The sequence below is a fragment of the Euprymna scolopes genome, chromosome 37 (genome assembly GCF_053919585.1).
Source record: "Euprymna scolopes isolate OS-2025 chromosome 37, ASM5391958v1, whole genome shotgun sequence".
NCBI classification, from domain to species: Eukaryota; Metazoa; Mollusca; class Cephalopoda; order Sepiida; family Sepiolidae; genus Euprymna; species Euprymna scolopes.
In genome coordinates this window covers 35,805,095-35,829,980 of record NC_136518.1, presented here as the reverse complement: position 1 = coordinate 35,829,980, position 24,886 = coordinate 35,805,095, and the positions used below count along the sequence as shown (strand labels likewise).

Here is a 24,886-nt window from a genome sequence, read left to right as displayed (position 1 = left end):
ACCGCAAATCCTGTGGAAAGGATGTGGAAGGAGGAAAAATAAGAGTGTGGAACCGACTGCGACAGTTATTTTAGTGAATTTATGTGGAGACAAAAATTCGGAAAGAATCCTTTTGTCTCTACCATAAAGCATATCGCAGAAAGCTGCCGAGTTCAGGAATTTCCTCGTCCTTCAACATTCTCTAACAGCCTTTCTCAGCCTACTTTGCCATCGTCAGTTGTTTTACTTCAATCGATAGAAAATACTATCCTTAAAGAAATAGGCTATCCTCACGAAACAACTGCACATTGCCCAAAAAAGTATACACCTAACCCACAATAAATAACTGACAACTGCAAAAAAAAAAAGCAGAAAGAAACTATATATAAAAATAAAAAAATAAATTTTTTTTTCGCTGCAAAATAAATTGCATAAACAAAAAATTGTTTTACGTAAACTGCAGTCATCGGCTGCCCAAAACTTTTCTTTGAAAAAAAAAAAAGTTATTACTCCCCCCCCCCCAAGCAAAACAACTGTTTAAAAAGATAATAAAACAGTAAAATGTTTGTAATTCTTACAGTAGATTTCTGCTTTTGTTTCTTTGTTTTGTTTTTTTTTCTGGAAAAGTCTTCTCAATTATTAAATCATTTCTTTCTGATAGGTTCATAAGAGTAGTAGTTGAGGGGCAAAAATCAGAAGCTCACAGTATAAATGCTGGAGTCCCTCAGGGTCCATCCTGGGCCCAACTCTTTTCCTGATCTGCATTAATGATATTCCAAATCACATCCTTACATCATTCGTAGACATTTTTGCTGACGACACTACCATCTATGGTAGCACATCTAAGACAGTAAACGACCAAGTTCTCTCCGATTCTCTCTCCTCTGATCTTGATCACATTGTACAATGGGGAAAGGAGTGGCTGGTTACTTTTAATGCATCTAAAACCAAGCTTCTATCTTTACATCATCAACGTTCTGATCCCCATCTGGCATCAATTAAAATGAATGGCTCTCGTCTTGGGGAGGCCTCAAGTTTTGACAGGCTTCTGGGTTTGACCTTTACTCCTGATCTTAAATGGAATACGTACATCAAATCTATTGCCAAGGCCGCTGGAAAAATGGTCGGATCCTTCTATCGATCCAGTAGATATCTCACTGCTGATGCAATTCTCTATCTATATAAGAGCCAGATACGTCCAAGGATGGAATACTGTTGCCACATATGGGCAGGAGCTGCTAGAAAAGACTTGTTCTGCCTTGATAGGGTTCAAAATAGACTTTGTGGCCTGGTGGGAGATGTCCTTTTCTCTTCGCTGCAACCTCTATCTCATAGAAGAGATGTTGCGAGTTTGTCTCTGCTTTATCGTTATTTTCATGGAAAGTATTCAACTGAGCTTCAATCTATGGTCCCCCCTCGCCAAACTTTCACAAGAAACACTAGACTAGCTGAAAACATTATCAATAATTTTCCCCACTCTTTATCTGTACCTAAACCTAAACGTAGATTCCATGATCAAAACTTCTTTCTTAGAACTGCACGCCTGTGGAATTGTCTTCCGTTTTCCTGCTTTCCAGCTGTCTATTATATGGTTGTCTTCAAGTCCAACGTGAACAAATTTCTGATGAGCCGTTCCACTTAAGTTAACAAATTTACCGAACTTCCATTACTATCGATTACTATATTGTCCTTTTGACTACTCTACACTCTTTAACCCTTATCCTTGAGTGGCCTATCGGCCTTGATAAGTGGTGACGCCTATGTAAAAAAAAAAAAAAAAAATTAACCATAACAAAGAAATGCTGCAAACTTTTCATTTTCTAAGTGATCATCTCATTTGTTTACCAATTTGATATTTCAGCTTATTCAACGCATGCAGAGTTTCTCCCGATATAGTCGATCCTTTAACATTTGCAAGCCCCGATATTCTTCATGATTTCAATCAACTCACATACCGCAGTAAGTAAAAAAAAAAAACAATTTTATATAAAGACAATTTATAGATTGCAAATCAATGTAGAAGTGTAAGGAATGAACATGAGCCATCGTATGTTTGAACTAAAGTCAAACACATATTTGACAAAGGATAATTTTCTCAAAATAGCCATTTGACCATACTGACGCAGTAAGAAGACAACGCAATGATAAAATATAAAAAAATATATATAAATTGTATTAATAAAGGTGAATTAGGTGAATTTGCATAGCTTATTCCACTGTAATATCTTCATTTTCTTCAGTTTGTGTCTGTCCGTAACACTTCTTTATTGCATGGCTTTCTATGAATTTCCTTTATATACACACTAGACAATACTACGAGCAAACTATGTTAATATCTTAAAAAGTTTTGCCTGAATTTTTATCATTTGCATTATTTTTATTCTGGCTATTTTCCTTGCCATTCGATTACATTTGAACTGATGTGCATTCTGGCTTTTTCCAGGTGTACTATTCATCTATGATATAATCACATTGACAGCATGGTTCTCATTTGATCACTAGAGCATATGAGAGAGCTGAAAAAATAAGAATTCCTTTTGCGAGCACTTCAGCATAACCTGTTAATCAATGTGTTGACACAATGGAACTCTCTAGATAGAAATTCTGTTCTCAATCATGTGATGAAGCTCTTAGAAGAAAATCTGCTATCATATTATTAATTAACTGTGAGGTAATGTTTTACCTATTCACACAGCACAGATTATGAGTGCGTTTCAACAAAATTAGTAAATAGACTGAATAAGAAAATACTTTGAACTTGTTGAGGCGAGTAAAAGATGTCGGATCGACATTTTGTAGTATGGTTACTGGCCTAGTAGAAAATGGTCACCAAGTTTTGGCAAACTTCTGTACATTTTAAATAAATTTTATTCAAACAATTTTTTCAACACAAAACGTGCTCTGTGTTATGAAAAGAGAAAAATACAAAACGGGTTCTGCCAATGTATATGTACTATAGGAATAAAATTAAGTCCATGTATTTCATTTTGTCCAGCAAAGTCATTGCTAGATGTGAGGAGAGAAATATGTTTGACCATATTGACATCTCAAATGAAACTGTTTATTATTATAAAGAAAAGGTTTTGGGTAGAAGCCGAAGTTGCTTCCTATGTAAACGGTGTCCTTCTTAGCCAACATATATATTGCTTCATGAGTGAGAACATTCAAGTATATTCTTACTGAATCATGTACTAAATCGCTCAACAAGTGCAAAAGAAAATAGATTGTAATTATGTAAGTACTACAGAAAATAGTTTCAACTAATCATAAACTAAAAAGAATTGCATGTATTTCTGCAATCTTTACTGTTGTAAAAATATAAGTTTCAAATCACTTGGCGACAATATCGTAGTCTTGCACCCTGGAGATAATCAAGACAAACACAATGCTATAATTAACAAAAGTGTATTAGTTAAAGTATATTATGGAAGTACGCATCATGATTCTGGGGCCATAACTGCTATGAACTGCTACCCAATAAGGTGTTAGATGTAACTATATTTATAGTCTCTGCCTAAGTCCATTATTCCATAAATAGGTGTATCAACTTACAATCTTAACAAACTTCATAATGTTCCATATTTAAAATGTAATTACCAATAATAGATCGATATTAATTTATGAGTATCATATTTGATAAAAAGTCTGTCATATGAATAAAGTATTTGAGACAAAAATGTAGCAACTCACTCAATCAGCTCAAGTGGAGACTTTCACTGATTGGAGAGCTGATAATTTATACTGAACAATTGATGATTGTAGTTTGATCAGCAAATACATTCTAAGATGGAGTGCTATTGTCACATCTATGGAGGTGCCACTCAGATTACCCTTTTCTGCCTTGACAAAGTACAATTTCTACACATTGAGTTACTACTCAGCATTTTGTTGGGGTTCTTTCTAAACTGCTCACATAGAGATTAAAAAAATTTAGCGAGTGATTAAATAAACATAATAAGAATGGCAAGAGAAATGTATAGATAGTGAATTAATGCATCTCTTATTCTTTTCTCTTTACTTAAAAAAATGTGAAATTAATGAATCCTGGCCAACGCCGGGTAAATACATTGAGGAGATTAGTATACTTTTCTGATAACAAATTTTGTTTTTACTAAATTTTATTATTTTTTGATGTGTGTGTGTGTGTGCACGCGTCATGTGTGTTGTTTCAAAGTCTGTGAAAGTTTTTATGTGTGTGTTGCTTGTTGAGATGTCTTCTGCTCCCATCATTAAAAGAGTCTGATTTGTGATGTATGCATCTGTGTTGAATAGAAAAAAGGCAGAAAAATGCATTTTTATTTGCTAAATTGAACTTTTTTAAAGTTTCACCAATTAAATTTTTTCCTGGACAAGACAAAAATATATACACATTCAAATGAAATGACATGTTTCTTAGCGGATCATGTTTCCTTTATTGGGTCTCTTGCACAAAAGCTATGTACGAGCCCGCTTTGATTGACAAAGTAAGTTATTTGCGATCTCCTATCGCTACAATAACTGTTCGATACATGTGAGTAATTACAACAGCTCATCTTAGAAATATCAACAAACACGAAATTATATTTTTGCATTTTTATAGAACAGACAGAATCACGAAATGCTCTCCGAAATCAATTTCCTGATTCACCAAGGGATCGTGCCACCTTGGAATTCCAACAAAGAGCCTTGATCAATCGTCAAGAGAAGAATCTTCAGAAATATAGAAAGAACGGTATTTCATGATAACATTTAATAATGGTTTGTGTTACTAACAATTACTAATCAAACCCTTTGGTTATCTGTTGTATCGAAAGTCACCATGCCTATGTCCTACGTAGATCAGTGTAACACTAATCAAATGACATTAACTCTTCAAACTTCTCTTTAGATTTTTTGTTGATCCAGGATTGCAATGTGAACATTTTTCAAGATGGCAAACTAAATGGTGGTTGGCCAGAATTCTCCCAATATAAAAAACAAAAATATAGAAAAATCTTTGATATGTATGTACGCATAACAGAACAAAAAGATCAGATTCCAAAAATGAAATAAAGTGATCAAGTAGTTTCATTTTTTCTAGCCTTCGTGCCCGGCGTTGCCCGAGTGTTTGTGGGTGTATGTTGTACAAAAAAAAGTGGTAATAGGCAGACAGGCAGGCTCAAACCCGTACCATGAAGGAGGAAAAGAACATTAAAAAAAAGTGACGTCTTTGCCGTTGCATCTATTGCCAAACTGAAAATGGCAAAGGTTTAAATAAAGGCTAATCAATCGAAAAGAAGAGATGACTTTTGAAAATATCGGCGAAAAAAGCGACCCCCTCCTTATAGAAAAGTGCGCAGTTGAGGGTGAGGGAATTAATGTTTTTAGCCAATTTTTCGATATTCGTCGTCTGAAGGGTCGAGTTTCAAAACAATACCAATCTTGTGAAAATCTGTTGCCTCTGTTGAAAGTTTTAGACATACAAATAGACATACATACATTTAAACAGACAGGTGAGATTTAAACAAATTCCTGATGAACCGCCCCCCCCCTAAGTAATCACACCTTAACAATTCTCCAATACTATTGCTACACTATCCCTTTGATTACTGTACACACAATAACCCTTATCCCTGAGTGGCCATTGGGCCTTGATAAGTGGTGAACTCCATGTAAAAAAAAAAAAATTGTAGGAATTACAAGGCTGATATTGCGAGTTTGAATTATTGAGTTATCTCCCTTTGTTTCTTGAAGATGGTGATGCATGACAGTCCCTCTTCACTTACTCATAAAATTTGATTTATAATTTTAGAACGACTTCATTAATTTAGATGATTTTTGGAATGACATTTTCATTTCATCGCGGATACATACATTATACAGATTTTTTTTATTTTTATTTTTGAATGTACAAGGAATTCTGGACAAGTACCAACTGAATCAAGTCTGAATCAACATTTAAATCCATCATCATAATACTTTTGTAGTTTTAGTTATACAATCGACACAATAGTGACCTGTTGAATCACAGCCACTACTTTTATACTTTTATTTCATTTGAAAATTCATAAGCTGTTCAAACATTCTTCTTGCATAACTAAAGTACTAAGTCTCTTTACTTGTCTATCATCCGTATGTATTTTCGCATCATGTTTGTGTGTTAGTGCAACAATTATATCAATTAGATTGCAACACTGAAAATGAGTCACTTTTTCTCTAACTGCTCACAGATTAAAAAATTTTAACAAGTGATTAAATGAACATAGTAAGAATGACAAGAGAAATACATAGAAAATGAACTGAGAGATAGATGCCTTGTTCTTGGTTAGTTAATCTAGAACAGTTGAGGTAGTAGGGTCAGTTCACAGAGTCTAATGAAAACATGAAAGGAAGTGGTAAGGATTGACTTGAGAGAAAGAGGGATAAATAAAGACCTGGCCAGATATATGTTAGTTTGGAAGTTAATTTTTCAAAGCTGTCTAACACATACCAGCATTAAAAATGTGTACTTATACTGAATATGGACTGTGCTATTTTTTTTTTTTTTAGATAGCATTTTCAAGTTAAATTTAGTTTTCACTGTATTGTTTGTTTATTAAATTGTTAGTTGAAAGTACAGAATAGTTACAAAACTACCTCACCGCCACTCCCCATGTTAACAATGGGTTTTTAAATCATGTTATTATTTCAGCGTTGTCTGTATTCTGCATAAGTGCTTAAAAATGGACATTAAACCGATGATGCTGATGGTTACTTTTAACACGACGCATCTTTTTGCTATCCACTTATTGTTGTGGTGATGCTAATGAGGGGGTTAGAATGGATAGTTTCAACTGTTCTCTCGAAATCTCTATAATTTTATATTTTCTTCTAAAAATGTTGAAGAAAACTTATAAAGAGTCGCTTTTAATAGCAATGAGATATTCAAAATGATTAAACAATTGCTCTTGACATATCGAAGGCCTTCGATAAGGTATGGCATAAGGGCCTACTTCACAAGATTTCCAGCTATGGTATTACTGGAAATGTTTTCTCAATAATTAAATTATTTCTCTCCGATAGGTTCATAAGAGTAGTGGTTGATGGGCAGAAATCAGAGGCCCACAGTATTAATGCTGGAGTCCCCCAGGGGTCCATCCTGGGCCCAACTCTCTTCCTGATCTACATTAATGATCTCCCAAAACACATACTTAAATCATTCGTTGACATCTATTCTGATGACATGACCATCTATGGCAACACATCAAAGGCCGTAAATGATAAAGTTCTCTCTGATTCTCTCTCCTCTGATCTTGAGCACGTGGTACAATGGGGGAAGAGGTGGCTGGTCACTTTTAATGCATCCAAAACCAAGCTTCTATCTTTACATCATCAACGCTCTGATCCCCATCTGGCATCAATTGAAATGGATGGTTCTCGTCTTGGAGAGGCTCCATATTTTGACAAGCTTCTGGGCTTGACCTTTACTCCTGATCTGAAATGGAACACGTACATCAAATCTGTTGCCAGGAACGCTGGGAAAATGGTGGGATCCTTCTACCGCTTCAGAACATATCTCACTACTGATGCAATTCTCTATCTGTATAAAAGCCAAGTACGTCCAAGGATGGAGTACTGCTGCCACATCTGGCAGGAGCTGCTAAAAATAGCCTATCCTGCCTTGACAGAGTACAAAATAGACTTTGTGGTTTAGTGGGGGATGGCCTTTTCTCTTCCCTGCAACCTCTCTCCCACAGAAGAGACGTTGCGAGCTTGTCTTTGTTTTATCATTATTTCCATGGCAGAGCTCGTCTGAGCTCCAATCCCTCATCCCCCCTTGCCAATCTTTCACAAGAAACACCCGTCTGGCTGAAACTACTGTCAATAATTTTCCCCACTCTTTATCTGTGCCTAAATCCAAGCGTAGATTCCATGAGCAAAGCTTCTTTCTTAGAACTGCATGCCAGTGGAACTCTCTGCCGCTTGCCTGTTTCCCACCTGACTACAACTTGCACGTCTTCAAGTCCAACATAAACAAACTCCTGACAAACCGCCCCCTTAAGTAAGACACTCTATCAAAACTCCCAATACTAATGATTACTGCAATACTATCTCATTGATTACTGTACACGCAATAAACCTTATCCCTGAGTGGCCTTTGGGCCTTGATAAGTGGTGACCCCCATGTAAAAAAAAAAAAGAAGTTTTACTGCATATCTGCATTAATTTGGTGCAAACTTTAATCTCATTAAATTCTATGATTCTGGAGCATCACTGATGTTGAATTTGAAATTGTATATTTTTATCAATCTTAATTATACATCAAAATAAAGTTAATCTTTTTGTTGATGTCTGTACTTCATTTCTTTTTGTGCAACATTAGTACATGTTATTACCAAGAAAACTTTGTAATTTTATTTAATTCATTTGAAAAATTGTTTAATTTTAACAGAAATAATAAGTAAAAATGGGAGTGTTTAGAAGTCATAAATGAAATAAAGATTTATTTTCATTCATAAAACAATGTCCATGGTAAGTTATTCAGCCTCGCACATTGACCAATCAATTTGCAGGGTGCATCCATTCCATCTGTTCCCTAAGGAACTTATTTAGCCCTTTTGAAAATCACACTCAGTCAGAGAGAGAGAGACTCAACAAGCATCAACGAAAGACCTCTCTTTTTTAATCTCTCTTCTGTCCCTGTCCACTGAATGCTCCAGCATAGACAATCTTCACCTGAAGATAACTGGTGGCCAACATTTAACAAAAGACTTTCAACTTTTTCCTTTCTTTACTCAGACATTTCTTTCTGCTAACGAAATAAACCTTTTGTTATTGTTTTTCATTCACTGCTACATTTCGTTTACTATTAACTTATCGAAATGCATCTCACATTTCGATAAGTTACTCTGTACAGAGTTGCTTTCCTTCATTCAGTCTATTGTTCACTTTTAAAAAAATCTTTTTTATATTTCAATCTAACAAATGATTAATGATAGTAAAAATAATCCCAGGCGATGGCAAGTAAATGGCAGCAAGTAAATGGCAGCAAGTAAAATTTATAATATAATATTTGATTAAAATTAGAGAATTCTATGATTTTTTTTGTGGTTAAAAAAAAACGTGTTGGTTGGTTTGCAATGAGTCATCTCTCAGTGAGATCTTCCTATCATAGATCAGAAAAGCAGAGGAGGGGGTAAGTATGATATCTTAACACTGGCATCAGCTATGACTACCTACCTATGTCATTTTGGATACTGATACAAACAAATTCTGCCATTTTTTTTAATCCTTTCTGAATTCAGACTCATGACTACAACATTTGATATAGAAACCTATTTAGAATTTAGAAGACTAGCAGTTCAGCCCAGCTTTTTTCGGGCCCTATGTACTGTTCATAACTTGCCGTACATGTGAATACACTTTATGTAAGATTTCAAATGTTTAGACCAAAATTTGTCTGAGTGATTTCGTATAGACTGCAAAGATCAATTTTTTTTAACTTTGTCCCAAATTTTGATCCTTTAACATTTATTATTTTGGTTCAAATCAAATCAAAAAGTTTGATCCATATCCAAGTAACCTATATTTAAAGTTTCAAGTGTTTAGACACAAAATTGGCAGAGGAGTTTGGTAGAGTCTGCAAAGGTCAAATCGTTGAACTTTGACCCTTTGAAAATGAAATTTCTGGCCAAAAACCAATTAAAAAGATTTTCCCAAATCTCAATACTCCTTATGTCAAATCTCGAGTCTGTAGACCGAAAATTATTTGATAGGGAAATATACACACACACACACACACACACACACACACATTTTCACTTTTATAGATATATAGATTAGCTCCGTCAACTCTACAACTTCTGTAAATAAAGGGACACACCAGTCTTCATTCGTTAAAAACAGGAAGCCCTGTTATGTCTGAAAATAGTTATTATTGGTTTAATATCAAACCAAAAATGATCAATAGATGAAGTATGAATTTTAATAAAACATTTATTAAACAAATTTACAGGTTGGATGATGACTCAGAAGCTGCTGGCTGCAAAATAATGGTATTAGTGTCCTTGCAAGGCACATTTTGTTTATGACTGACTGTTAGGGTTGAACTGACTCCTATAACAGATAACTTTCCTAATTTTGGATGCAAGGGAGATAATTCTTCTCTGCGCATTATTTTAGATTAGTGCTTAAAATTGCTTTTTCTCCATTCCATCTGTAAGTTTTAAAAATCAGTTCAAAAGTTCAATAAATTTCCAGTAGTCTTTTTAAATAACTCAAACAGCTTGTATTAATTTATCTGTATACAAAAAATACTTTCCAAAACTTCTTTAAAACATTTAAACAGATTTTTCAACCAATATTTTTTTGTTTCAATATTGTGGTAACGGTGTGGAGAGGCATAGAAATAAGTGGCCATGGTTGGCATGTGCCCGCTGTAGGGAAACACTGGCGTGCAAACCTGGAACACTTCAAATACCAGATGCAATTATGCAAATTTAGGATCTGTTGGGAGTTTGAGATGGCAGAGTAAAAAGCAGATTTTTTTATTTTTTTTTATTTTGATGACTTATAGTTTTTGGAAGCCACCTTGTTTGCGTATGATTTTATGGTTTGTTGGAGAAAAAAGGAGGACTGCTGCTTATATGAAAAATGAATATTCATTGTGAAAAATAATAATCGAGCTCGAGTGTTTTCTGTTCAACTCCAAATAATTCATGTGACTGAAATGGGAATTAGCTAAATACACCTTTTAGTCACATAAATTCTAACTTATATTTTAAGGAAATAAAATATTTTTACAGTGGAATATGTTGCCAGTATTATCATGTTTTCTTTTCATTGATTTTGGCTGGGATTAAAAATAAAGTGTAAGATTACAGACTTGGCTGAGTTTCAAAACACGATCCTCTACCTTTAGAACTTGCTTTTAACAAACCTACTGCTGGTAGAGTTGACATTACCTACTCCTTAATCTAAAGGGACAGTTCCAGCATCACTTTGAAGTAAAATACAGTAAAGCACAGTGTTTCATCTTTTAAAGCAATACATGCTATTTATACATGCACACCACGGCCATATAAAAAAAAAATCTTTAACATTGATTTTATATGACTTACTATATTTCTATTCAAATTTTCTTTCCTCTTTTCTCTTTTTGATCGTCTCTTTCTTGACTGAATTTTTTATGAATGCTGACCTATGATAACACAATTGATATCCTTCCCTTCTATTGCATTGTGTTCATTTTATTTTCTTTACCCTTTCTCTCCATCATTGTTCTTTCTCTTCCTTTTCTCTTGGTTTGCTTTCTACCTAGTTTAAAGGTCTGTGACATGTGTGTATGTGCGAGGGCATAGCTGTAGATTTCTAACCAGAAACATTTTAATCAGATAAAGATGTAAAATCCCTATATTTTTAGAAAAGACTAAAGCACTAGCAATTATTTTTTACACATTTGACTAATTTTTTTTCTCTTCCTCTCTCTCTCTCACTTTATATTTCTTTCTCTTTTCCTCTTCATCTCTCCATCACATTTTATCAAAGTTATTTCTTACTGTGATTAAATTGCCAGTTTCAAAGCAAAGAAAAGCCAACATATATTGTTAGAAGAATCAAAACCTATACTTGAAACAAACTCAAATAGTAAACAGAAACCTCCTGTCATCAGAGCATTATTGTCAAAAACGTACATCATCAAAGTGAAATCTCAATGTTTGTATAAACACTATTCCATTCATCAAAACGGTTTTGCATTATCACTAAAGGTAGCATGCGATTTCACTTACCACAGTGCTCAACTCACTAAAGAGTAGACATTGGGGGAGTATGTGTGTGTGTGTGTATATATATATATATATATATATATATATATATATATATATATAAAGCCTGACGAATCCTAACATGGATGAAATGCAGAATATTCTGTGTAGCTTAATTGCCATATATATTTTATAACTTACTATATATATATATATATCGAATCTCGCTAGATTCAGCCTCTCTGATGAGTCATGGACGACGAAACACATGTCAGTGGATAATTATATTTTAAGAATTATATATATATATATATATATATATATATATATATATATATATATAATGTTTTATACTAAAGTTGAACTAATAAACAATTATTTCCTTGGAGCTTTTCCTACATAAAAAATACATGTTAAAATATTCCTTTGAGTTATGTTTAAAGAAACTTCCATTTTAATTGGTCTAGACATAATTTGTAATTAACTCATGAAAGAATACATTTATTAACTAAGTCTTTCTTTCTCACTTTATGTTGTTTGAACTACTCCTGCATATTTTATACCATATCTATCACTCTTGTTTCCATCACTCACAATTATTTATTAACAGTCAAAAATGATAAAGAATGGAAAGACTAAAAATATTGGAATAATCCATTACAAACAAAAGGGAATATAACTGAAGTTAGTAATACTATTCAACTTGTAGATATAGAGGGAAAAGAGAGAGAAAGAGGGGGAGATGTAACAAGTATTGGGATTTTTATTTTTTTACTTTCAACTGGCTTTACAAACACATTATTTCCTGGTGTAAGTAATCCAAGCTCAATAGGTTATATAAAATAAGTTCAAGTATGTTAAACTAAAACAAAAACAAAAAATACATACGTAGAGCTTTAAACATCAGAAAACCCCAACATGGATTAATTTACCTTTTGACAATCGTCATTGAACATAGATTAATCCATGTAGGGTTTTTCTGATGTTTATATAATTTCATTTTTATTTATTAGGGATGGGAGTAACAGATTTCTTTGTATATTCATTAAAATCTAGCAAATTGATTTGAAATATAGCATAAATGGATTCGAAAATTATATTTATTTTCAGTTAGAGGGGATCATATCACCATACTTTCCTTTAAATTGGAATTAATATGAGTACATTACTTAATATTAGCTGGTTTTTTTTTAAATGGAGAGTAGACAATGCATTGTGGATGCGTTATCGGCAGCTCCCATTACTCTTGCTACTCCTTATTTGTCTCTCAGTCCTCATTTTTAATGAGTGATTTTTCTGACAAAGGGAGAAGAAAAAGCTGTATTGTAGATTTGCAGTATTTTGCACGAACGGTCGCCAGAGATGGCAGAAATTTTCTGTTTCTATGTCTATCCTTGTGGCCATGTCACTAGTAAGGGTGCTGGAGGTAAACGTTTTATCTGGGCTGATGTTATCCGTCTGATAGTCAGGGACCCGAACTTTGGTTCAACCACTTAGGAAGCTGTCCTATTAGCAGGTGCAAAGTACTGGGGCTGCTGTATTGCCATTTAGGGAATGGATTTTGAACCATGCAGTAGCTTCTGGTGGAGCGTCTCGATGCCATATTAGTGGGTAATTGTTACAGCTTTACCTTATCATGTGCAACAAAAAAAATATATTTCTTTGTCTCTTTTTCTCTCTTACTTTCCATCTCTGTCCTGCTCTAATCAAGTCTGTCAACCTATTCCACAAATCCCCAAAAAAACATAATGAAAAGTTTCCAGAAAATACACACGATTAAACCCAGATATTCAACTTCCAACGTAGACTCCCACTACCATGTCTCCTTCTCCAACATCAGGGGTCTACATTCCAACCTTCCAGAGGTTTAAACCCAGAGACAAAACCAGACCTATTATTCCTAAGTGAAACTGGCATTGGACCGACTATTTCCCTTGAAGAGTTTGGAATTAAAGAATACTCTAACTTAACATCCAAATCTGACCCTCAAGATCACCATGAGCATGAAGTACGTGCCTATATTAAAGCTGGCTTTCCATGTGATAGGGACATCTCCAGAGAAGATCCTAAATTACCCTATATGACCTTCCAGGTTGCACTTGCTCACATGACTGCATTTATATTTGTTCTCTATTGCCCCCATACCAGCGGAGGGTCTATCTTTAAGAGCATATCTAAGAAAATTGACCACATTCTATCTGCTCATCCTTTGGCTAACATCCACGTCTGTGGAGTCTTCAATGTTCACAATGTGAAATGGTTTACCCACTTAAACAAGACAGAGGGGACGTTCTGTCATGATTTCTCCATTTCAGATTGTTCGCGAACCCACCCGTGTGGCCGATACTGACAGTCAGTATTCAAGTCTCCTAGATCTTTTCCTCACAACTTGCCCTGAGCTATATTCATCTTCTGTTCTGTCTCTATTGGGATCTTCAGACCTCTCTGTTGTATCAGTTAAAATAAAAACGAAATGTAATAAATCCTCTGATGTGCCTCTCCATCGTATGGTATATCGATACTCTATGGCTGACTGGGATAGCTTTGATTCATTTATATCAGATCTACCTCTGCGTTCCATGTTTAAAAAAGATGTGTCCTCTATAGTATCAGACCTGATGGAATGGTTCATTGTAGGTATAGACCGTTTCATACCCTTGAAAAAATCCCAGCATCACAGCCAGCCATGGTTCTCTCCGGAATGTGCTGCTGCCATTGCGCACAGAAATCACTTTTTCCATTGCTTCCAACGGAACAGATGTACTGAGACTAAAACCACTTTCAGGGCTGCCAGCAACCACTGTAAAAGAGTAATGAAGAACGCAAGAGAGTTTTATGCTCAGTCCATAAAGTCCAAAGTGGCTGAGCAGCAGCTTAGTTCCCACCAGTTTTTGCAAATAGCAAACAGGATCCTGAACAGAAGTGTGTGATCTATTCCAACTATCATCAATGGACCTGAGGTAATCTCGTCAGCATCAGAAAAGCCAAACTCTTTGCCAAGAATTTTGCAGCTAATTTTACGCTATGTGACCAAGGCTGCAAATCCCCCGTATTTGCTCCTGTATTAGAAAACACGCAATGCGACATACAAATATCTGGCATGGTGTTGCCAAGAAAAACCTTGATTGCAGTAAAGCAACTGGCCCCAGCGGCATTCCAATTATAGTGTACAAAAAGTGTCAACCAGAACTAACTCCCATACTTATAAAGCTGTTTAAGCGTTATCTTAAGGAAAATTGCTTCCCAACACCCTGGAAAATCTTATCAGTATGCCCTGTATTTAAGAATTCAGGTAATCGGTCATCTCCCTCCCAGTACAGACTAATAATCTCCTGGGCGTTATGAGTAAGTTACTTGAATCTGTGTTAAATAGAGAACCACCTCAGCAAAAATAACCTTCTTAGTGACATGCAATATGGTTTCTATTCTGCTAGATCTACAGTGGATGTGCTTACGGTTATTTCTCATAGGATTAGCGAAATTCTCAACTGAAGCTTCTTTTCTAGGGCAATTGCTCTTGACATATCAAAGGCCTTTGACAGGGTGTGAGATAAAGGTCTACTTCACAAGATCTCCAGCTATGGTATAGCTGGAAATGTCTTTTCAATTATTAAATCATTTGTCTGATAGGTTCATAAGAGTAGTGGTTGATGGGCAGAAATCAGAAGCTCATAGTATTAATGCTGGAGTCCCTCAGGGGTCCATCCTGGGTCCAACTCTCTTCCTGATCTACATTAATGATCTTCCAAATAACATCCTTACATCATTTGTAGACATTTTTGCTGACGACACTACCATCTATGGTAGCACATCAAAGGCTGTAAACGACCAAGTTCTCTCTGATTCTCTCTCCTCTGATCTTAAGCATGTGGTACAATGGGGGAAAAAGTGGCTGGCTACTTTTAATGCATCTAAAACCAAGCTTCTATCTTTACATCATCAATGTTCTGATCCCTATCTGGCATTAATTTAAATGAATAGCTCTCGTCTTGGAGAGGCTCCATGTTATGACAAGCTTCTGTGCTTGACCTTTACTCCTTGTCTAAAATGGAATATGTACATCAAATCTGTTGCCAAAGTCGCTGGAAAAATGATGGGATCCTTCTATTGATCCAGTAGATATCTACCTGCTGATGCAATTCTCTACCTATATAAGAGCCAGGTACATCCAAGTATTGCTGTCACGTCTAGGCAAGAGCTGCTAAGAAGACCTTATCCTGCCTTGACAGAGTTCAGAATTGACTTCTTAGCCTAGTTGGAGATGCCCTTTTCCCTTCCCTGCAACCTCTTTCCCACAGAAGAGACGTTGCGAGCCTTTTTTCATGGCATGTGCTCGTCTGAGCTCCAATCTATGGTCCCCCTTGCTAAACATTAACAAGAAACACTCGTTTGGCTGAAACCACTGTCAGTAATTCCCCCACTCTTTTTTTGTGCCTAAACCTAAACGTAGATTCCATGAACAAAGCTTCTTTCTTAGAACTGCACACCTGTGGAACTCTTTTCCGTTTACCTGCTTTCCAACTGACTACATTATGGCCATTTTCAAGTCCAATGTAACAAATTCTTGATGAGCCGTTTCCCTTAAGTAATCCAATTTACCAAATTTACACTTCTAACGATTACTATGATATTGGCTTTTTGACCACTGTACACTCTTTAGCCCTTATCCTCGAGTGGTCTCTGGACCTTGATAAGAGGTGATCCTTTGTAAAAAAAAAAAAAAAAAAAAAAAAAAAAAATGGTAATATTTTCCCAATTCTAATATTATTATCAATTCTGTTCTGAATTCCTGATTCCAATACAATTACCAATTTCAATTCTGATTCTTTTAAAACCCTTGAATATTTAACTATGGAGTTTTTTGTTTTTTTTATTTCCGGATTACTACAAAAACCCTACAATATTTTGACAAACATAAAAATACACTTGTAGGAAGGGAGTGATACATACATTTTAGTTTTACAATCAATCATGTTATTATTAGTACCAACAATGAAACATTTTTAAACAAAAAGTTTTAAACAAAAAGAATTGAACAAATCGTTTTAGCATTGGAAAATAGGTACAACTTTTCTGAATCCTATACTCCAAAAGGTTCTGATTTTTTATTCCTGATTCTGAATTCGATCAATCATCCAAACATTAATATATATATATATATATATATATATATATATATATATATATATATCAAATACGTTTGAAAGGCAAATTACGAAAATAAACAAATATTTTACTTGTTTAAAATTCATAATTCAGCGGTTGTGTTTTGAAATGCCAGAACGGTTTGTTGGCTACAAAAAGTTAATGTCAGGGGTGTGAGTTCCATGATAGAAGCGTTGATTTAATTCAAATAAAATATGTAGGTATCTGATACATATTTTATTTTATTCAAATTAAATCAATGCTTCTATCATGGAACTCACATCCCTGACATATATATTAGTAGAATATTCATTCTAGGACCGGTATAAGCAATGCATATAGCATCAGTTTTAAATGTTAATTATGTTTTCTTTCTTTGGGGGAATAGTATGATTTTATTGGCACAGTACTAAATAGCAAAGTTTACAAAAATAATAATATACCCATGTTACTCACCTTGTTGCTTAGAATACATATTCCATAATGTATCACAAGTTTAATTGTTTAGGATTTAACCAAGCACATATTTTTGATACTCAAGCGCATGCACCAATCCTTTAAAGAAATGTATAATTTCAAAATTTTAAAGTTTTATTAGGTGGGGGGGGGGTCAGTAGTAAAGTTTACAAAAAATAATGTGTTCATGCATTACATACCAGATTGACGAGAATATATATATTCCAAAATTCATAATGATTTATTATTTAGGAGATTATCCTGCATATAGCTAACTTTATATAGACAGAGAAAAATATGTAAAAGTCTAAAAGTGGGAGTTTATTTCTGATCAAATCAGGCCAGGTTATTTGTTGAGCATGTATGATGTTGAAAAACCAGAAAAAAAGCAATGAAGCCAACACATTACTGAGAACTCACAAAGCATCTTCAAGATATATTTTTCCAAAAAAAAATATATTTGAAAAGTGTAGATATAAAGTCAATGATTCGTGGTGACTGTCAGTTTCTTGCTTTGCTATAATTACAAAAGTGATATTTTACCTTTTGTTCCCTTTTTTGCTTTTCCTTTAGGTTCATTAAGGACGAACAATGAACATGATCATCCGCCCTTACTGAGACAAAAAACAGTCAGTCCACAACCATTATTGGATTCAAAATCTTCTTTCTTTGGTAAGAAATTTTTTTTTTAATTTTATATTTAAATTTGTGACTAGATTAACTTTTACAATACTTCCTGTCTCTTTCTCTATTTTTTCTCTCGCACATATATTATATGAAAGGAACTTCGTCTCTGTGTGTTGGTGTAAATTCGTTTCCTATAGATTCTGAAATAGCTGGGCCAATTTTTTTTCTGGTTTTGCACGAAGGTACTTGATGTGTCTGGAAATGTTCTTACATAGGTTTTGTATCAGAATGCTTCTGATAAGTATCAAAAATCAATATTAAAAAAAAATTGATCAAAGGAGGAACTCCAATTTTAATCAAAATTAACACTTTTATACAACCTAACATCACAAGTGCATTTAAGAAATTTTATCACCACACAAGCAGCCTATAAAATCAACTGCAGATTATTTTATAAGATATGGGTGCATTTGAAATGAATGATTTTTTTTTGTTTTTAGAGCACAATTGAACCATGATACTTAACTTTTGTATGTTTAACTTTAATTCAAGTGATTATGTAAAAATAATGTCATAAAATCAACAGTTGATTCTTTGATGAGATAGGGGCATATTACAAGTTAGAGTTTCTTTTTAGACCACAATTGAACTATGATACTTGACTTTTGCATTTTAAACTTTAAGTGAAGCCATTATTCACAGATAATTTTATAAAATCAACAGTAGATTCTCTACAGTGCAATGTAGATCTTAACGTATTGAGGACTAAGTCACTGCAGATTGGCATGTGAAGCTTCCTCCCGGTACACTGCAGAGGGAGGCAGGATCCGTAACTGGAACAGGCAGTCATTTGTTGATCTCCATTCGATCCTGAACAATGTCGGGCCTCCCTGCTAGTATATATATAGTAGTATGGCTACTCAGTGTTACCAAGAGACACGGACAGAAAAATAGAAGAGTTCAAAGGTATATGCATCTCTTTCTCCCTTCCCCATCAAGAAAGACAGAACAGATAATACATTTTAATTCTAGTCCAAAAATAAAATAAAGTGAATTCTAGTTTGAGTTTCACACTAAAAACTGATGGAAAAAAAAGTTTGTTCTATCGAACCCCACCACTTCTGATTAATTTTGTTCCTGATGACTCCCAAAAGAATAAATATTACAAAAAAAAATGTGTCTATATTTTCTTGTTTTTTTACATGGGAGTTACCATTTATCAAGGTCTGAAGGCCACTCAAGGATAAGGGTTAATGAGTGTAAAGTGGTGAGACAACAGTGGAATGATCAGTAGTGGTGGAAATTGGTTAGAATTTGATTATTTAAGAGGATGGCTCAACAAGAATTTGTTCACGTTGGACTTGAAAATGACTATGTTGTAGTCAGCTAACAAGCAGCCCCACAATATAGAGCTCCATAGGCAGACAGTTCTAGGAAAGAAACTTTGTGCATGGAATTTACATTTAGTTTTAGGCGCAGATAGAGTAATGGAAATTGTTAGACCCAGATAAAGGGTAGGGAAAATGGTTGAAGCTAGACAAGTATTTGTTGTGAATACTTTGTAGGGGGAAACCATCTACTTAAGCTCCGTTGAATAGTTTCCATAGAAATGATGATAGAGCTGAGATGAATTAGTAACGTTTCTTCTATGAGAAAAATGTTGCAAGGAGAAGAAAAGAGCATCTAATAGGTTTTGAAGCTTATCAAGACAAAAAAGGGATACTCTAAACAACTCCTCTCCAGATACCTACTCCATTTTTATTTGGTGCATATAAAGGATTGCATCAGGAATGAGATGAGTAGTAGAATGATCCAACCATTTTTCCAGCAACCTTGGCAACAGATTTGATGTAAGTCTTTTATTTCAAGTCATGAGTTAAGGTTCTAAGGCAATCCTGAAAAAGAATATATCAGCTTTGTGGGGGTGTATTGTGTAGTTTCTAACTTTTAGTTGGACACAGATTATTAAACAGACAATTGCCCTTTAGACATTAAGTCTGTATATACCTTAAATACCATTTTGTGATTGTATATAGTTATCAACACTCAACAGATAGACTGTTTTTCTGTATCACAGCTTTTCTGTATGGCTAGAGAGTAAGCACTTCAAACTGGGATTGAAACCTCATTGTTTTTTTCGACAGTCGATGATTCAAACTGTATGGCCATCTCTGGCAAGCCACAAACAAGTGAAGTCTTAATGTTTATATAAACACTATCCTGATCTTTTTATATGAGGAATTTTACATTATCACTAATGATAGCATGTAATATACTGTCTACCCACGACCTTCATAATATATGTCATTAAGGCCTGTGAGCATAAAAAATGATGTCATCGCTGATGTTCTAGCAAGCAAAATCTGTCAAATAGTCAGACTGTCGGTAATAAATCAAATAATTTTATAAAAAGCATTAGAAAACTTAAAAATTGCACTAAAAGAGAAAAATAAGGAACATTATTTACTTATAAATTACATTTAAAAAGAAGAAAAGAAACACGATTCAATTTATAGTAAAACTGAACTTTATTCAATACTAGCAGTTCAACCTGGCTTTGCTTGGACCCTATGTACTGTTCATAACTTTATGTGCATATATATATATATATATATATATATATATATATTAAAGTTTAACTAGTGTCCAGGTAACCTACATCTAAAATTTCAAGTGTTTAGATCCAAAATTGGTGGAGGAGTTTGATAGTCTGCAAAGGTCAACTCTTTCAACTTTGACCTCTTGGCAGCCAAATTTTTGTGCAAAAACTGATTAAAAAGCTTGCTGCAGGTCTGAATACACTTTATGTAAAATTTCAAATGTTTAGACCCAAAATTGGCTGAATAGTTTGGTAGAGATCGCAAAAGTCAAATTTTTTTAACTTTGATCCTTTGGCAGCCAAATTTTCAGCCAAAAACCGATTAAAAAGCTTGCCCTATGTCTGAATACATTTTATGTAAAATTTTAAATGTTTAGATCCAAAAATTGGCTGAGTAATTTAATAGAGACCGCAGAGGTCAAATTTTTTAAAACTTTGACCCCAATTTTGATCCCTTAACATTTAATATTTTGGACTCAAATCAAATTAAAAAGTTTGATCCATGTCCAAGTAACGTACATCTAAAATTTCAAATTTTTAGACCAAAATTGATGGAGCAGTTAGGTAGAGTTTTCAAAGGTCAAATCATTGAACTTTGCCCCCTTGACAGCCAAATTACTGGCCAAAAAAGCAATTAAAAAGATTTTCTCAAATCTCAACACCCCTGATGTCAAATCTCAAGTCTGTAGACTGAAAATTGACAGAGTAGTTTGGTAGGGAAATGTACACACATACAGACAATTTCACTTTAATAGATATAAAAAATTTACAAATTGATTTATACCTCATTCAATTCAAAGTCAAGTTTTTTTCATACCTTTGCCCACTCTTTGTAATATTTGCAAATGCTGAGGGACAGGACAAAACCTGACTGGACAAAACCTGAGAGTTTAAAATGAATGGATTTAAAAGTTTTAAAAAACACTTTTTTATATTCTATTTTTGATTTAATTATCAATGTTTGATAGTATTTTTTTGACAAAAATATTTTGAATACTTTTTCGAACATTGTAAATAAACTGTTGTTCTAAAGTGTACCTTGTGTACAGTTTTAATTTTTGTTTTGTTTATTCGATGCAAATAAAAGAAATTTAAATTATATTTTATGCTATTATAATCTATTGATTTGAGTCTTAATAATACTTTAAAAACAGTATTTATGAGTAGTAAATGCAATGGGAAATTAATTTTACAAAGAATCGTTTTTGGAATCGGAAATTAGACTCAATTTTTTCTGATACTGATTCCAATACCCCCAAAAGTTCAGATTTTTCCAATTAATCTTATTAATACTAATACATATACACGCACACACACACACACACACACACACATAATCCAGATAAAGTTTACACCCACAGGGTGAAAAAATCTAGAGAACCTTTACTGTGTTTTTATAATAATGTCTGTTAATAAATTGTTAATTATTATAAAGATTTTTATTTATACAAACAGTATTTGGCTGCACAGTTGCAGATATGTTTCAGTTCTAGCTGCAAACAATCCAAAGTTTGTTGTTTTTTTTCATCTTTATCTCCACCTGTTGGATATCTAGACTGTGTGTATTGAGAAATTATTTTGATAAAAGTGTGACAAATATAAGAAACAATAAAATAATTATCAAATGTACCAAAAGGTCATTTGAATAAAATGAATCTGACACAGGCATCTGCTGTGAAGAAGTAACAAACTTAATCAATTGTCAAAAGGAAGATAACTTAAAAAAGAATGATGTTTGAAAGGTTATTTTCAACAAGAGATTACACAGATGTAATCAAAGTCAGGTCAATCCAGTGAAACAACAATGGTCGAATAAAATGCCTACATGTGCCTACAGTGACAATACCTTGAATAGAATAGGAATTCTATGGTAGACAAAGAAGTTTGTCATTGGGGCTGACACAAATGTAAAATAATCAACAGATAATGTTTCGGGTTCCTAGCCATGATAATATCATACACACACCACTTAGTACAACTAAATTATACTTATAATTTATATTTGTTTTTACGACAGCATAACCACTGAGATGATCATAGGGCTACATTATAAGAGGATTGAAAATCTCAACGTACCATTAAATAGCTCAGCTGATCCAGAAAACAGCAATTCTTTCCTCTTTGTCAGACATATCACTCATGGAATGTAAGGACTAAAAGATAAAAATAGTGAGGAAATAAGAGTTAAAAAAGGTGCTAGAATAAACCCAAAGTTCACTCTTTACTTTCTGTAATGATGATGGGAGCCTTGAATCTGGCGTGCGGTAGATGGTATCTGCAACTTGCCCAACGAACCAGGCACAATTACAGCATTCTTGATGTTTGTTTCATATTCAAAAGAGTCGGTGTCAAGGTCAAATAGGAATTTGAATCTTCCCATGTATTGTTTTTCCATCAACTGAATCAACTTCAAATTGTGTTTTGTTAATTGGTCTTTCCCTTTTATGCACTGATTCACCTATCCAGAATTATACTGTTTTATATTTACATATTTTTGTTCAATAAGTAGCCGATCCCATTTTTCAAGTCTCCATCACAGAATGTAACAAGCAATAACCTGATCTGACCTCTTTTTTTTCTGAAGTCACAAAGAAATGAGTTCACTTCTGTTTTTCAGTTGATCAATTTATTCACTTCTGCCTGCATAAAACCTAAATCAATGTAAGATTTAAAATGATTGACTCATTTCAGATGCGGACAGTATGCCTTTATTATCGGATGTGTTTTCAGAGAACAGAATTAAAAGGCCTGATTCTGCCCGGTTAAGACGTCGACTACGATTACAATCTCCTCAATTGGTAAGTGCTTTATTTTTGGTTTAATTTATGTCATGGCCGAAAGATTTACGAACTGGCATTAAACAATGGAAAGAGTTTTTAACATTTAACTCACTTTCTTATAATAAAGACCAATGTGTATTTATTTGTATATAAATAAATATGTTTCCATCTCGTCATTAATGAGTAAAAGAAACTGCTGGACAAGACTATTTCAAGTGTTTAGGGGAAGGCAGAAAGCAAATAGCAAATCAACTCCCCTCCTCCCTCCATCTAAAATAAATTTTGAAAAAATCCTTCACTCTATTTCCTTTTTCTTTCTTCTTCTTTCTATATCGATTGATACATTTTTCTTTTCTTTTCTTTTTGAACTTTTCAGTTTGAAACTTGTGTGAGAAGCAATTACTGCTTCTGCCCAAGCCTGTTCCCAGCAAAGTAAAACAGCTCCTTTTAGAATAAATAAACCTACCGTATATTTTGGCATATAAGGCAATCATCAAATAAGATGAGGTACAAGAGCAAATTTTTAAAAAGTTATCATATATTGGTTGTATAAGACGGCTGCTAAATCACGAAACCATGTTTGTTTAGCCTAGGCTAGATTGCAACACCCGGTATCTTATGAAATATTGGTATTTAAAGATGTTTTTTTAACTTTAAGGGTTGTGTTATATGCCAAAATATACGATTAATTTCATTTTTATAATACATATACATTGATGGTCTCAATCTATTTTGTATTCTTGTTTTAATAAGATTTTTAGACCATAATTTGTTTTGACGAACTGTTTAAATAAAATTGAATTTAAATTTTTAGAGAAAAAAATTTGTACTTTTAGCAAAAACTTGGTAAGCCTTTTCTTCATCTTAAAGAATTAAAATGAATATCAACACTGCACACTTAATAAAAAAATATAAGATGCCAACATCTCTCACAAATTTGTGCACTGTTCTTAATTTGATCTGGTAACTTGTTAACAAACATTAACAAAAAAATATCAGTTGGCTTCTGAATTTAGTTTTTGAGGTGTGTCTTGGTAATAACCTTACACATTAATGAGAAATATTAAAAATATGTCTACCACAGATGCAAGAAGTTTAAGACAGAGAAAGATGAGAACTCTGATATGGAAAAAGTATATTTGGATGGAGAAGTTATTGAGGTTGTCCATAAGTTTTAGGTTTCTGAATTTTTTAGATAAGGATTGATAATTAGTGCTGTGTGGATTATTCGGACTACTGTTTTCATCTCAAGTGATATTCTAACAACATTTAAGCCGATGTAACCTCTGACCTTCTTCAGATGTATCTTGATATTAAACTCGGGAATTTTTTTGTCAAACATGAGAATCTGTACAACAAACCCCTTTTATTTAATCCACAGGGTTGCATACTCTTTTTCTATTAGTCATGAACAGGTAGAAGTCTTAAGTAATTCTCTCTTGTATTCTTAGTATCGTCCATACTGAAGATTGAACCTTCAACTTCCAGAAGAGTGTAACTTAAAACTTAATTATCTAGTATTTTATCAGTTATGCCATGGATTCATATGTCCTGGTTGAAACATTGTGAGAATAATACTTCAGATAAGAACAGTAGTT

General features: G+C 33.8%; 1 protein-coding gene across 1 annotated transcript in view; it reads left to right on the top strand.

Moving 5' to 3' along the window:
- Window positions 1-24,886, top strand: part of LOC145261168 (centrosome and spindle pole associated protein 1-like) — a 174,948-nt gene that overhangs the window by 122,277 nt on the left and 27,785 nt on the right. Inside the window, exons 32-35 of the mRNA XM_080119490.1 lie at window positions 1,841-1,938; window positions 4,559-4,690; window positions 17,856-17,954; window positions 23,200-23,306. Coding sequence (XP_079975616.1) covers window positions 1,841-1,938; window positions 4,559-4,690; window positions 17,856-17,954; window positions 23,200-23,306 — 436 coding nt within the window. The remainder of the gene's footprint in view (window positions 1-1,840; window positions 1,939-4,558; window positions 4,691-17,855; window positions 17,955-23,199; window positions 23,307-24,886) is intronic.